The sequence below is a fragment of the Manis javanica genome, chromosome 10, assembly GCF_040802235.1.
Source record: "Manis javanica isolate MJ-LG chromosome 10, MJ_LKY, whole genome shotgun sequence".
Classification (NCBI taxonomy): Eukaryota; Metazoa; Chordata; class Mammalia; order Pholidota; family Manidae; genus Manis; species Manis javanica.
Genome location: NC_133165.1, coordinates 67,852,489 through 67,867,471, shown reverse-complemented (window position 1 = coordinate 67,867,471; position 14,983 = coordinate 67,852,489). Strand labels below are relative to the sequence as shown.

At 38.7% G+C, this 14,983-nt stretch overlaps 2 protein-coding genes and 1 long non-coding RNA gene across 16 annotated transcripts in view; 1 reads left to right on the top strand and 2 right to left on the bottom strand.

Annotated features, from left to right (window-relative positions):
• KCNMB4 (potassium calcium-activated channel subfamily M regulatory beta subunit 4) overlaps window positions 1–2,528 on the bottom strand; it is a 53,297-nt gene extending 50,769 nt beyond the window's left edge. For 2 of the 8 annotated variants that reach the window (XM_017668518.3, XM_037022620.2), the window contains exon 1: window positions 1,742–2,523. In XM_017668518.3, the coding sequence (XP_017524007.1) occupies window positions 1,742–2,077 (336 nt within the window). In that variant the 5' untranslated portion in view covers window positions 2,078–2,523. Of the gene's footprint in view, window positions 1–1,741 lie in introns of all 8 variants that reach the window. The other 6 variants (XM_017668512.3, XM_017668519.3, XM_073215590.1 and 3 more) reach the window with 5 other exon arrangements.
• Window positions 2,529–2,565: 37 nt separating this feature from the next.
• The window catches only part of LOC140844112 (uncharacterized), a 30,463-nt gene continuing 18,045 nt past the window's right edge, over window positions 2,566–14,983 (top strand). Inside the window, exons 1-2 of the long non-coding RNA XR_012122364.1 lie at window positions 2,566–3,148; window positions 3,263–3,358. This is a non-coding gene — a long non-coding RNA (uncharacterized lncRNA). The remainder of the gene's footprint in view (window positions 3,149–3,262; window positions 3,359–14,983) is intronic.
• The window catches only part of CNOT2 (CCR4-NOT transcription complex subunit 2), a 120,351-nt gene continuing 117,423 nt past the window's right edge, over window positions 12,056–14,983 (bottom strand). For all 7 annotated transcript variants that reach the window (XM_037022611.2, XM_037022610.2, XM_037022615.2 and 4 more), the window contains one exon: window positions 12,056–14,471. In XM_037022611.2, coding sequence (XP_036878506.1) covers window positions 14,385–14,471 — 87 coding nt within the window. In that variant the 3' untranslated portion in view covers window positions 12,056–14,384. The remainder of the gene's footprint in view (window positions 14,472–14,983) is intronic.

The window sequence follows — 14,983 nt, the reverse complement described above, 5'->3', positions numbered from 1 at the left end:
AGATTTCAATTTACTTTTTTTTTGCCAGATCCTTCAAAATTGCCTTGAAGTCACAAAGCATCCTTTTTTATAGTAAATTCTAACTTCTCAATGTCTTGATTAGATATTAGCCATTCACTGGTACACGTGTAATTTTAGTGCCTGAACCACTATCTTAACTAATTAGCAATGTTGTGCCAATTATAACAATGCCTCCAAAGTGATGAACTATCATATAATTTCTATCTCACTATTACTGCTTAGAACTTTTTTTCTACATTGATTTAAACTTGAAAAAACGTCGTTTCTAAAACCCCGAGATTTGAATTGCTGAGTAGTAAGCAGATAAATTTACAACATTTGTCTTTGAGACACTGAACCTTAAGACTTCAAGCAGATTAATTTACATTTGTCTTCAAGACTTTGAACATTAAACTCTACCTAAATTCTCCCTTTCTATATTTCCTGGTTATCTATTATTTTCCTTTCTAGGGTAGATTCATTTGTCAGCAGGTGCATCTTTTAAAAGAGGAGTCATTATTTCTAAAAAGAAATTCCTTTTCTAAAACTTGCCAAATTCAAGAATTTGCTGTTTAGGAGACAGGAGTTTTACTGCAGAGAAACGGTAAGTTTGTTTTGGATACTTTAAAAATACTAATATAGAAGTGTTTCCTTTTGGATTGATGTAATTAGATTTTGTTCCATCTAACAGGAAGTTTTCCTATGGACACAATATGCATCCCCTTTTGGACAGTTTTCCTGCTTGACCCTCAAGCACAGCCTCACAAAGAGGAAAATGTCATTAACTTTAAAAAAAGACACACCTTTACTTTTGTAGAAAGTGAAGAAGAGTGAAGAAAACCAGGACGAGAAAAAGAAAATGCTTCTTGTACAACCAGGTGTACTACAAAGCTCAGTTAGTTCACAGACCGAGGACACTGCTTTACATAAGCTGTTGCTCCACTGGGAACTGTTTTCTGAGTCTCCCTCTCTGCTCTCCGTCCCTCGAGAGTCTTAACCAGGTTTTTACCTTTTTCTTTCTTTCTTTTTTTTTTTTTTTTTGCTTGGGAGAACGAAAAAAAGTAGTTGCCAGGGAAGGAATATTCGGTACATTTCACGGTGGGTTTTCTATTTTCAGTAAGTTTTACCGTTCCCCAGATGACTCCCGATTGTCCCTAGGCTCACAGTTACTAAGCTCCCTCTAGACCCATTTGAGAACCTGTTTCATGGAAACTAGAAGCCTTCTGTACCTCCCCAAAATGGAACCACAGAGAATTTCGCATTTGATTCCGCGTCGTCTGTCGACCCTCAAAAGCTCATGTTTGGACTCCAAGTTAAAAATGTCTGTTAGAGTTAAAAAAAAAAAAAGTCTGCTAGAGTTAAAACACCTTCCCGGAGGCTAAAAGCCCCCCTCGACCTCTCGAGAGCTGTTGACGCGGCCAGTGGGAGCTCAGACCCTGACCGCGCTGCGGGTTGGGGCCCCACTGGCTTTAAGCGGAGGAAAAGTTAACTTTGGGCTCCTTGGAGTTCCGCGAAGCCCGTCCTGTAGGCCAGCAAGACAGGTGTGTAAAGAAAGCCTCAGGGCGGCACAGGTCGCGGGACGCACAGCCACCCGAAGGACCGGGCCGCGGGGCTCCCGGATGTACCACTCCCGGTGTGAGGGCAGCCTCGGACCGCTCGCCTGCTCCGTGCCCACCCCGCGCGGGGTCCGGCGCTGTGCCCCCCGAACCTCCAGCCCTCCGCCGGCGCGGGGCGTCCTTACCTTAGGGTTGGTCAGGAGCTGATGCTCGTCGCTGTGCAGCAGCGCCCTGGAGTTGGACTCGGAGTTGTTCACGTAGACCTGGACGCAGGGGTACTGCGAGGTGCCGCGGCAGTCGGCGCCACAGGTGAAGGTGCACTCGAACACCTCGCCGATCTGCTGCACCGACAGCACCGTGCAGTTGACCGCCGTGGCTTGCAGAGCCTGCAGCGCGGGACTGAGCCAGCAGAAGCCGAAAATGAAGAGCGACACGACGCCGGAGATTATGAGAAACAAGCCGAGCCGGATGCTCTTGTCCTCGGCTTCCGTGTACTCGTAAGCCACCCGGAGCTTCGCCATCGCCCCCGGCTCCGGCGGCTGGCGCGCTCCCCCCGCCCCCAGCCGCCCCCGGCGTCGAGCCCGCCCGCCTCGGGCGGGAGGGGCGCCGCCGCCGCGCCGCAGTAGGGGAGTGGGCGGCGAGGGGCGCGAGAACAAAGGCGCCGAAGTCGGCGCCGCCCCGGCGGCCGCGGCGACCCCCACGCCGGCCGCCGCCGCCTGGCCCCGAGGCTCGCGGGGCTCGCGGGGCTTCAGGGCCTCCTGCACCCGCGGGCGCCGGGAGCGCACGGGCGGCTCATGCCTCCAGCGCCCCCTGCCAGCCGCCGCCCCCGCGTTCTCCCCGCCTCCGCCACCCCGCCTCCTCTCGCCCGGGGTCTCCCGGGCTCCATCGCCAGCCCGCCGCTCCTCCGCGGACTCGCGGGGCCGCTGCCGGGAGCCCAGGGGCTCCCGGGCGCGGAGGCGGCCCCGCCCCGCCCTGGGCCCGCCCCGCCGCCCCGCCGCCCCGCCCCGGGCGTGCCTCGCGGGCGAGCACCCGGGAGAGCGGCAGCTGGCGCTCCGAATCCTCTTTAGAGCCCCTGGGAGGGACGTTCGCAAGACACGCTGAGGATCGATCGAGCCTGAAGCAGTGAAAGTTTAAAAAAAAAAAGAGGGAGCGGGTGTTGTGCAAGCGCAGCGGCGGGAATCTTGAACTCCGGGCGGGGACTGGCCTGCGCGGGGAGCCCCCTGGTCCCGCGGCCGCGGGGCGCGCCGGGCGGGGCGCGCGGGAAACACGGCCTCCGGCACCGGCTGCCTGGGGCGGAAGCTCCGGCGAGCGGCGCGCTGGGGATGCGGGGACCCCGAGTGAGCCGTCCCCTCCCCCGGCCGCGGGCGCCCCCAGTCCCAACCCCAGCCCGGCCCGGGCGGCGGCAGCACAGGAGAGACACCCGCGGAGTCACGCCGGGTTTGCTGTGGAGGCAGCACGCGTGGGTGCAGGAGCCTGCGACCCGCGAGACCGGGTCCTGCGTCCCGGGTGGACCTGCGGCAGCTTAGGTCTTGGGCAGCCGGTCGACCCCAGCTCCGTGTGCCCCCAAGCCTGGAGCTGAGTAGGGACCAAAGGTAATGCGTGGAGAGGCTTTCAGCCCTGGAAGGCGACACCACTTTCCCCAGCAGGACGTCCCCTCGCTCCAACTCTGGAGAACAGAATCGTGTCTATTCTGTTTCCCTCCTTAGGAGTCTTGCCACCCTTGGCCTACCCCGGATTTATAGATGAGCTTCCCAGGAGCGCTGTGCAAGGCGACGGCAGCGTGCAGACCCACTTTGGGACAGGTACTGTTTCTAGAGCTGCTTTCTGCTCTTAATTCTTCCCCTTGCTCCCTCCACCCCCACCTCGCCCATGCGCACCTTCAGCCGCTTTTTTTTTAAGATTATCTTTTTTCCAAACCGCACTTCTATTATAATATCAAACTGGAGAACTATTTCCACCTATATTTTGAAGACTCAGAAGGTTCACTTCCTTGCAAAATATATAAACATGTCTTTTCTTTATTTACAAGTCCCAAATGAATATGCTGTTAATTAAATTCTGTTTCTGAGGAATATGGGAACACCGTATGGTGGAATTCCTGACTTCTGTTTCTTGGTTTTCAAATGTTACTTAACTGGTATTGATACCTTTCAACTGCAGTTCTGATAAGGTACTTCGAAGTACCACATTCCTTCATGTGGAAAGTAATAGTATTTCCAAGCAAGGGACAAAGCGAGTGTAATTACAGGAAGACCCTAATTTTTTAGATTTTAATAATAAATTAAGAAGACGCAAGGTTTGGAGAACTACATCAGGAAGACTTTGTATTTAAGACCTTTCAAGTTTTGAGAAAGTAGATTTCTTTCTTTACCTATGAATTATGTTATATTCTTCTCGTTCTGTTGGCATACAGACAACTGTTAGTGTGATTACATTATCTGAAAGGAAAAGTGTGTTTAATAGTTGAAAAAGCTTAACCTGAGATCTTCAGTCGGAAACTTTTTCCTCCTGCAGGTTATAAAGATCTTTTTCAGGAAGGGGAAAAGCCTGTCTAAGATGTGAGGTAGTGGTGAGCAAATTACAGGACCCAGTTATTCTCGTTTGGTGCGTGGAGCAACATAACCTTGAGGCAGAATTAACTCCTATTAGTGTTGATAGAACACAGGGATAGGGGTATTTAAGTTTAATGAATATGATTCATTTTTCAATGACTCCAGAGCTGGAAGAGTTCTGTGAATGAGCTCTCTGACCCAAAACTGAAGCAAGATGGTCATCTATGTCTACAGAATAAATAATCAGAAAAGTCTCTGTCCTAATTTAACCTAAACTCCTAAGAGCTTTTAAATCCTTTTTTTCCCTCCAAGTTCTGCATTTACTTTCTTTCATTATAAATTATTCTTAAAGTATCTGAAGAAACTGTTGCCATCTAACCTTGTGTTCTTCAAAATTTTACTTTTCTCTTATTATTTCATATTTTTAAGTTAGCTTGTTCTCTTCTGAACCCGTTCATTTTCTTCATGTCTTCCTTATTGAAAGTTAAAGATGTCAAAAGACTTCCCAAATTAAGTCAGTTTCTATTTTATCCTTAATGGAACACTGTGTGTTACTAGCTTCATTTACTTGAGGTGGGGCTGCCATATCACGTCTCCAGGGAAGACTAGATTTGTCAGCCCCTGAGTTTCTGAAAAGGGGTCACCATTGACTCTAAGTTAGAATAGTACTAAGAACCCTGGCTGGGGACCTCAGAGCTGCTACTCTGAGGTCACATAGCATCTTGTTTCCTGTGGAGGACAGAAGCATCACAGAAAAAGAACTAGTCCTTTCTTTGTAGTTTTTCCACCAATTAAGATTAAATATTGTAATACTCAGAACCAGACTGACTTATTTAATGCTCATTACTGTCCGCAGCAATGTTTTCAGGAGAATCATGGCCAAACCTTGATGTTCTCTTTAAAAGAAAATAAGACCGATCTAAACAAGATTAAAACCTTTGTTATTGATAATTTGTGCTCATGATCTTCTTCAAGAAGTCCTGTGACTGATGCTCAAGTTGCAATATAGAATTTCATATGTATGTATGCATTTATTAAAAGATTCTAAAAAGAATGATCATTAAGGAGGACTTTGGTATCCTAGAAATAGAATTTAAAGCATGTTGGGAAAGATGTTTACACAGTTTTAAAAATAATCACATTGTGAAGTTTTTCAGTAACAAATTGCTACTATATACTTGAATAGCTAAAATAGGAGAGAAAATATTATGTCATCACCTTTTCTCATTAAAATTCAATTCTGCATAGGATTTAGGTGTTTACAACTGGAATAATTAGATAAGAATGAAAAGAATGAAAGCGTGAATGACCCAACAAAGAAAACCATGTAGAAAATCTTTTTTTTTTTCAGTCAGCTTATGTAATTGTAGATCTTTTTATTGTCACAGGAATTTATGCTTCCTTTTTATTTGGTCTTAACTTAAAAATGTTTACAGTTGTACTAAATTATTTCCAGCTCACTGATATCAAGAAATTAACTTTCTTGCCATGTCATTGTGAATGTTATTTATTAGGCTCAGAATTTTCAATTCAAAATAAATTTATGTGGCCACTATTTTTCTAATTAATTTTTTTCTGTCCATAAACTTACCTATTATTTATATTCAGCATATTGAGAACACTACTTAACTATTTCCAGATATTTATAATCATATTAGAACAGGAAGGGTTTTTAAATATCACCTAGTTCAACATTAAGCGGGAAAGGATGCTCCCAAAGGCCCCATAATTTGTTTGAAATAGTAAAGAACGATTATTAAAAATATTTTTTAAAAGTTCAAATTTGTATACAGCCTTTTCTTGCAATTGAGAAAGGAAGACAAAAGGACAGAAAATCACTTAATGTTAGAAAATTCGTAATACCAAAATGGAAGTGCTGGCTAGATTTCCTGAATTTTCACCACCTGTTAAATTTAGTCTTCAATGTTAACGGAAGTGAACTTCTGTGGGATATATATATATGTGTGTGTGTGTGTATATATATATATATATGAACTTTTATATATACATATATACAATGGTAGTAAAACGGAAATCAGATTTGGAATGAGAAAACAAGAAGCTGAGAGGTTTTGGTCAACATTAACCGTAAATAGACATAAATAACTGATGTTCCTAGACTGTTTCCTCCTCATATGAAAGGGTTAGACTGGAAGATAAGTTTTAGCATTCTATGAATTTTATTCTAAGTTGTTTTCGTTCTTGCCATGTTCTTAAGAAACTTGGGTATGACTAATAGCCCATAGTCAAGTTAAAAGATCTTTTAATAATTCCAAAATATAGTGAGTGCCTTTTATGCTCAATAGCTAATGGAGAGTACAAGTGTCTTTGGAAAAATGGACACCCAATATAAACAAATGCTCTAATTTAATCTTCCCACAAGATGAAGAGGGAACAAGAGACTGCTTTTCCCAAGGGTGCAGACATGCTGACAGTACCGGATTACAAGGCCCAGTCTTTTTCTACAATACCATGCCATCTCTAGGAAACATCTGCATTTAGTAAGAAGTGTAGGTAAACAAATGGATTTAAAATATGCTTATGTATTTATAGTAAAGTTCGGCCTGATCAACACCCATATAGTGAAACCTGACTGAAGGGAGATAATAGTAAAGGATGAAGGAGCTGATGATTTAGTTCCATCCTTCTGTTTTATTTTACTCTGAATCACTTGTTGAAAAGTGCTCTTTATCAGGTGCATAGCAAATATAAGTAGTACTGTTTAATGAAGGAGAGGTATGTTAAGTGTAGTATTTAGGTTTCAGACAGGCCTGTTAGAAATTCAACCTAAATTCAAAGTAGAAGTAAACACAGGAAAAATTAGATGTTAATAAAACAAGTCATTAAATAATTCTAGGGTAGTAGCCTATCCTATTAATGAAGGAAACTGCCTAATACTTCTAAAAATTCTCTTGCTTTTGCTAGAACACTTCCAGGGATGAAAAATTCTTAACTCCTAATGGTACCCATTTGATTTTTGGACATAAAAAAAATTATGATGTAGTACCTACCTGTAAATTGAAATCTGCCTTGCCAAATCATCCATCTAAAGGTTCTTATTCTACCTTCTGGTGTTATGTGGGATACAGATAATCTGCCTTACCAGTGACTGACTCCACTTCAGATGTGGGAAGAAAACTATCATGTCCCTCGTAGGCCTTATCTTCTTATACTAATCTTTTGATACGGTTTAGAAAAACTAAGGTCATTTCCTTACCCAAAAATGCTAAGAATAGAGTTGGAAAGGATACCCAGTTTTAACATTATTTTTTTAAAAATTCTGAACCTTTCTTTTCCAGACTATACAACCTACATACACACCTAGGATGATGGATTTTGTTGTTCATTAATTAACACTCTCATTGCAAATGTAGAGAAAATCTGGGAAAGTGATTTTGGTGCATTTTCTAGAGAATTTGGACTCCAAATAGTGATGTGAAGTCAATTCATTTAATACTCAAATATTAAATCATTCAGAGTGAACCGAAAACAATTTTACCGAATTTTATATTAAAAAAAGGAAATCTGGAAATAAAAAACTGAGGTATCACTCATTCAATAAAGGGACAAAGGGACAAACTTTATTTTGAAGATAGTAGCTATCTGAAGACAAAACATTTCCTAATACATTCAAAATAAACATGCCTCACTCTCAGGAGTGGAAATATTTAGTTTTAAATTTTAAGACAGCCCATTTTTCATGCAACTGTTACATATGGTAATTAAAATGTCTTAAAATAGATTTTCCCTATGTAACAGACTTAAAGGTAGCTTCCAAACATTCTGGCTGTCCCACATCTTTATTTTTATACAAAAGATGAAATTTATTTATGTCATTCCTGCATTAAACTTTTTTCCCCACAGAGTTGTATATTTCTGAATATTAATCAGTGCTTAATTTTTCATTATAAATATTAATAAGGCTGATCCTAAAAGAATCTAGCAGACTCAGCCATTTGTTGACATTAGCTACCAACCACCCTTGAAATTTGATGCATTTCTTCCAAAATGTTTAAAGAACTCTCATGTGTTATTACTAAAATTATCTTCACTATGTGCTAGAGGATAAATAGATTGGCCTGGAAGAAAAACATCACTTTTTAGAACTTGTAAAAATTATGTGGTCAAAATGTTACTTAGGCTAAATACAAATGCAAATTACTGTAACATTGTTTCAGGATATGCTTATGAAAATTAGAGACTAGCTCTGATTCATGGTGAAAAATTCTGTTTTTTCTCAGCTACTGTCTTCAATTATTGATTAAAGCAGCTATCACTTTGGGCATAAGTAGGGCCACTTTTATTTCACCTTCTTTAACAAAAACGTCAGAACATGTTTCTGGTGTGATTGTTGCCTATCAAGCTTTGGAAATGGAAACAAATCTTATGAAGAATGAAAAATCAGTTTTGCTGTATTAGAAGAAAAGTAGTTTATTAAAGTATGTTGGCATGTGTCAACTGGTGATCATTAAGCTATTAGGGTTTGCTGCAAAAATCTGGGTTTTCAACAGATAGGAAGTTATGACAATGAGGAAGACGATTGTGAATTTCATGTCATTTTCAAGAAGTTATTTAAGTAAGGAAAAACTGCATGGCAAACATCTGGAAATGATTAGCTTTTTAAGACTGAGTATTGAATTCTCATGGTAAAGAAACATCATTAAAGTCATTAGGCCATAGTATTGACACAACAGGATGACTGGATGAAAAAAAAACCTTTCATTTGATGGACATAAGAGTTGATAATGCATTGTTTTTTAATGCAAACTGAAGTGGAAATCTAAGATCTAGCAAAAATTTCCCATAGGAAATACCTTAAGGTATTTAAGAACATCTTTGCTGTGTTATCCTTGGAAATGGATTTAGCTTTCCTTGTATACTGCTCTAATAAATACTATTGTAATAATGTGGTTTCTGCACTAGAACATTGGATACAGGAAAAAGTAATGAATGACTCTGATACATAGGAATGCATTATCTCAAGATTTAGTTGGACTTCACCAGAACCTTAAGATTTTATTCGAATTAGTACTTGTACAGCAGGCAAAATATAGTTTAAGTGTAATTGGTAGTTCACTAACTTCAGAAATGACTTATGGTATTTACTAATGTATGTATTCCTGGCCTCTCCATAGACATTTGGACATCAGAGTATCTGAATATAAGGCCTGAAATTAACATTTTTAACATGCTCCCCTGGTGATTCTAATGCACAGTAAGTTTGAGAATTACCTAGCTAGGGGATGACTGGTCTGGTGAATTCCTACAGCTATCATAGTCCAAATTGAGCTTTTTATACATCAAATTTAATGCTCAGATTTTTAAAAAGTATTATTGCTTTTAGTTTTTGTGATCACTAGGTGTAGCAGAAAAAAAGACTGAACACTAATGTAGTGTATCATTTCAAGCTAACCATTTACCTCAGAACTTGTCAAAAACTCTCTTGCCTCCTTTGAATATAGAACATACATACATACATATGGTGAATATCTAGACATGATTTACTGTTGTGCTTTACTCATGTTTCACATTCCTATTACTAAAGTATAAAAAAAGGTTAAGTTGAATAAAGTTGCCTTCTGTAACTCAATTTTGATAAATTTCCAAAGATAGAGCAGGAATTTAAAATAAACCTTATCCATGACTCACAGAAGAGCACTTGGTCAATATTTTTAAGTGTGTATTATTTTGCCCTGGTGACACATTCAACTTCAGATCAAGAAATGGGTATCAACATCTTCAAAAGCTGAAAAGAGGCTTAGAAGTTAACAATTTCAACTTTTTACTCAGTCTCAATAGCAGTTCTGACAGTCGTTTCTGCGTGAACATTTTTGTTGATGGAATTCTCCATGAAGCAGGCAGTAGTATGGGACAACACCATAAGACATAGACCAACATCTGCCTCACTCAGCTTCCACCACTGGTTTAAGACTTGCCCTCTTCCTTATTTAAGCCCTTCTGTATTTGAAGACAGCTATCATGTCTTCCCTTAGTTGTCTCTTCTTCAAGGTCTACATCTCATTAATTCTAAGATGCACATTCTTTCCACACATTGCATCTTTGAAACTGGCATGAATTTTGTTAATTGGTGGCTTGTCAGTTTAATTTAAGAGCTATTTTTTCTTCCATAGTAGTACATAACAGTGTACCATATGATTGTTGGCAATTAAGTTTGCTGAAATACAGTAATTATCCCACTTCAACATTTTTTCAATAAATGACAAAAACATTCAAAATCACCCAACTCCACCACTCGTTACCTTAACACGTTAACACTAACCAGTCTCTCCTTGGTTATGTTCTATGAGGTTGAATCTAATGCCTTACAAAACAACTCATTTCAAAATCTTAATTACCTAGCTGTTTTAATATTGTACTGTAATTTTCTTATTGGTCCTAGTTTTGCTGTCAGCCACACAAATGAACTTGCCTTTCACTGACAGCTGGTGAACTGGATACGTAATACCATGTTCCCGAGGTTTACTTTCGAATGCCAACTGTTCGTACTACCCATTTTTGTTTTTTTTGGGAGGAGGGTATATTTAAAAATTTAATGTAAAGTGGGGACACTAAAACCTACCTTAGGACGGCATGCTAAAAACAAGATACAATAATGCATGTCAAAAACTTAGTATGTTGCTTGGCCGTTAGACATGTGCCACATCCTCTTCTACCTTCCTGTCATGGCGGCTCTTAAAATACAGCAGACTTCCTACCTTCTTTGAGCACCATATTTCTTAATATAGCTGAAGATTACATTCATATTTCTGGCAACAGAATTAGTTAACACTGACCTACATAGGCCCCATTCTTCAGCCATGTTATATCCCCCCCATCCTTTATTTAAATCTTTAAGCAGCCAAAGTGTAAAACTAAGCAATTATCCTGATTTTGTGCATCCTACTTGATGCAACTCAACAGACAAATATTACTGGGTTAGATTTAGTTCCCAATTTTGACTTTCACTGTATTTGCTTTGTCTAGATTTGCCATTTATTCATGGTTGTGATTTAATTCATTGGTAATGCTAGTGGCAAGAAGAAAGCCTTGTGACCTGTCATTAGGATCTAGCTTTTAAAGATATTGAGATATGTCTGGCTTATCTCTTTCCAGACTGTCTTAATGAAGCCAGTTAACTGACATTTCTACATCTTCATAGAGATAAAACATGGTTAAGAGAATATTAAATATGGACATCCCTTCTTTGCACACAGGAATGTTTAAATATTCAGCAACTTTTTCCAAAATTGATGCTGTTAAGCATATCTAAGTTAAATAAGTTGAGCCTTCCTTTCCAGCCACGTTCAGATGCCACACATTTTAAGAGCAATGGGTGTTCAAGAGAATGGAAGATTTGTGGCTTTTGATTGAAGGATTCAGAGAAAATAGTCAACTAGAATGGGTAGAGTGGGAAAATTTTGGAAATTAATTGAAAATGCTTAAAAAGATTCTTTTAAAAATGAAATTATAGCAGAATAAATTGTTTCAAAGCCTGATGCTTTAATTTGTATTTTTCAAATTAAAATATCAATTTATAGCAATCAGGATGTATTTATCAAATACCTACTGTGTCCCAACTTCAGTGGCAAAAAGGAAAAGACCAGTTAAGTGGTTGGCTTTCTATATACTCTATGAATTCAACTAAACTTTCAGTTCTTAATTAAAACTTGTTACATATCAGGAAAACTATCTGTGCAGTGAAAAGTCCCTCAAAGTCAAGTTTTACCATATATAGTGTCACCACAGAGGACTTCCCTTTTCAACTATATAGCTTTTTGTTTCCAGAAAGCCAATTACAGTATTATCACAAAAAATTTAACATTATACCTGTATGTCACTAGTTATATATTAACAGCATGGAATAAGAATGAAAATGTGAAATTAGTTCAAGCTACCTCCCAAATATGTATAACCACAAGTTATAAGACCAAGGAATGTAACAGTATGTCATATTAAAGAGTTTAATACAGTACTTTAAAGGTTTCAAATAGAATTTTAAAACTTGGATTTGAAGTCCAGAGCATGGTAATTTCTGATGTTAACAAGTTATAAAAAGTTGCTTTACATGCAAGAGTTTTCTCATTCTGATGATTGAGGGTAAACAAAATCCAGAAGACTAGAGAAGTGTGCACTTAAAAGTTTCTATATGTCAGTTAAACAATTAAAGCCAACACAGTAAACCACTTGGTAAGAGCTATCTTGCTTTTCTGAGTCATTCACACAGTAGCAATCATTATCATGGCAACATTATATATATACAGTTGTTTGTACTCATAAGAATAAAGAGGTCCTTCCATTTTCTACCTTTCTCATGGTTCTGTAGGAAAAGTTACACTTTAACAAGTAAATTATTTAAAAAAGTAATCTTTAAAAATCAGTTTCTAATATTTGACTCTGGTTTATGCCAAACAGGGTATGTGTTAGGTTTTCTGTACAATAGTTAGAACTATAATCACCTAAGTGCCATCTTTCCTACAAAGGAGGTGCTTTGGTTTAAATCCGAAAGATTAAAAAATCCTGGTATTTTTGTTTTTCGTATTTCAAAATACATAGAAAAATGTCTACCTTAAGTATATTCCTGATACACAAACAGCAATGATATAAATGTTTCATTTTCAAACATGATTTGGTAAATGTCAACACTTCCACTCTTCATCATAGAAAAATACGTTAAAAATGAAAATTTAAATAAAAACTGCCATTTTTACTCTCTCTAGTTGTTTTTGTAGCTTCAGTCTTCAGACATTTTAAAATATGGTATTTACCTTTAGATGGAAAGAACCCATCAACTTGTAAATGTGAAATATTCAGGCCAGCAAACTGAAGGGAAAGTCAACCCACCTCCACTTTTGGCTTACCTTAATTTGCATATTACTTCTTAAAGATAAATCTCTAGGTCTATCAAGAAGTTTCTCATAAATTTCTCACAAAAGAAAACTATTTTGATTGGGTTCCAAGAGTGTTCAGGAAATTTTATTTCTAATGTTGCCATAATTCATTTAAAAATAGTTTTCTCTGCTTTGAACTTGGTTAATACTGTCTACATTATTAACCTACAAGTAAATTGGTATATGGTTCTACTAAACTACTTGTCAAAAGCTGAAAAAAAAAAAAACTACATTTTAAATTGTTCAGTCACACCATTCAGTTTGATATTTGTAAAACTTCAGGGGTTGTTTTTTTGAAGACGAAATTTCACAATGTCAAATCAAAGTCAACACTGCAGTGAGGAGAGCTTTTCTACTTTATTACAAAGAGAAGAAGCCTTTATGTGGTCAGAAAATACAAGATTGATCTTTTTTTCTCTTCCTATGAAACGCTGCTGTTCAAACAGCCAGAGTGAATTGTCTCAGTTCACTTCTTTAAGTCCCATCACATTCACTTGGGTATGGATGTCCTTGGCTGCTGAAAATCTGGCCCTTAGAGAACAGGGCGACAAAGTCCCCTGACCAGCAGTTCCAGAATGTCCCATTTTCATATATTGCATCCATGCACACCTCCTAAAAATGAGGTACAGCAGGGCAAACATTTTCCAAAATAGATGTCATATATATAATATATACACATTCGTACATACATACCTTTATTCATGTGATGTCCAAAAATTTAAAAAAAATGTACACATTTATTACAAAATCGTAACAAAGACTGGACAGTGTTTTGCTCATTCTGGAAAGATGAAGCTCAGTAATAACACAACCCCGGAAACAATCCAGCGATTGTGGCAATATCTTTATAAACAGTCAGATATTCTTGCGTTAAGCTTGGTGAAACTGCCTTTCAAAAACAGAAGGGGAAGTAAAATGAAGAAAGCAGACCTTGCTCATGTTTCCAAATGAAATACGAGAAGGATCTTCACATAAAAATGAACAAACATTTGTTATTTATTACCAATAGTGCTACAATGAACAATGCAAATTTTGTGGTCTAATTTTGAGTCTTTTGTGGGTTTTCTTTTTTACATTTTAGAAACTAAATGGTAAACTTCTGTCAGTGTACTTGCTTGTCTTTATATAGACCCAAGTTTGTCTGCTGGCAAAAAAGAAAACGAAAAAGAATTCAGACCCTGCTCGAACTAGAGAAAAACAAATTACAAATTTAGTTGTTGGGCAGCACATAATTAGTAAGGCAGGACCTCAAATGGTGACCCTCTGCGTAAGCCAATTGCCAGATCCTCAAGGAATTAAAACCAGGGTGCCTGAGCCACATCAGTTCTGCAGTTATGTTGAGTATTGTGCTGAGACAGCCATACCCCAAGAAAAGGGAAGTCTTTTTTTTAGAAGGCTTGCTGAGCAGGGTTGTAGTTGAAGGTGGATGGCAGGTGAGGCCGTTCTTCTAATTTGTCATATTCCAGATGGAACTCCTATAAAACCAAATTTAAGAATTTAGATGAATTCTTCTCCCTTTGATTTCAGATTTTTGTCAAAATATATTTTACTATATAAACAAGTACTTCCATGTAGAGAATGAACATATACACAGAAACAATTACTTCCCCAGTAAGTGAATACAGCTTGGAGAATATGTAGTCTCATAAGTATAAAAGAACAGATTTTTCTGCATAGAAGTCACACACACTACTCGTGAACATTTTATGACACTGAAATCCTATATATTTCTTTTTTGCTCAAAAATAAAAAATTTGAAGGGACAATTATTGTATTACTAATGAAAAGCATTGAAAATTACAGGAAATTTAAAGTAAGCCTCCTTCAATAAAGTATAAAATATAATTTTTTCCATGAAAAAGTTTAGAAATAAGGAATTTTACAAGTTTATCTTAGCAGACTTGTTTTAAAACAAAGTTGTTCTAATCTCATTAAAATCTGGGGAAAACAGTGAACTTAAAATTCACACATCTCCAGACTTCCCATT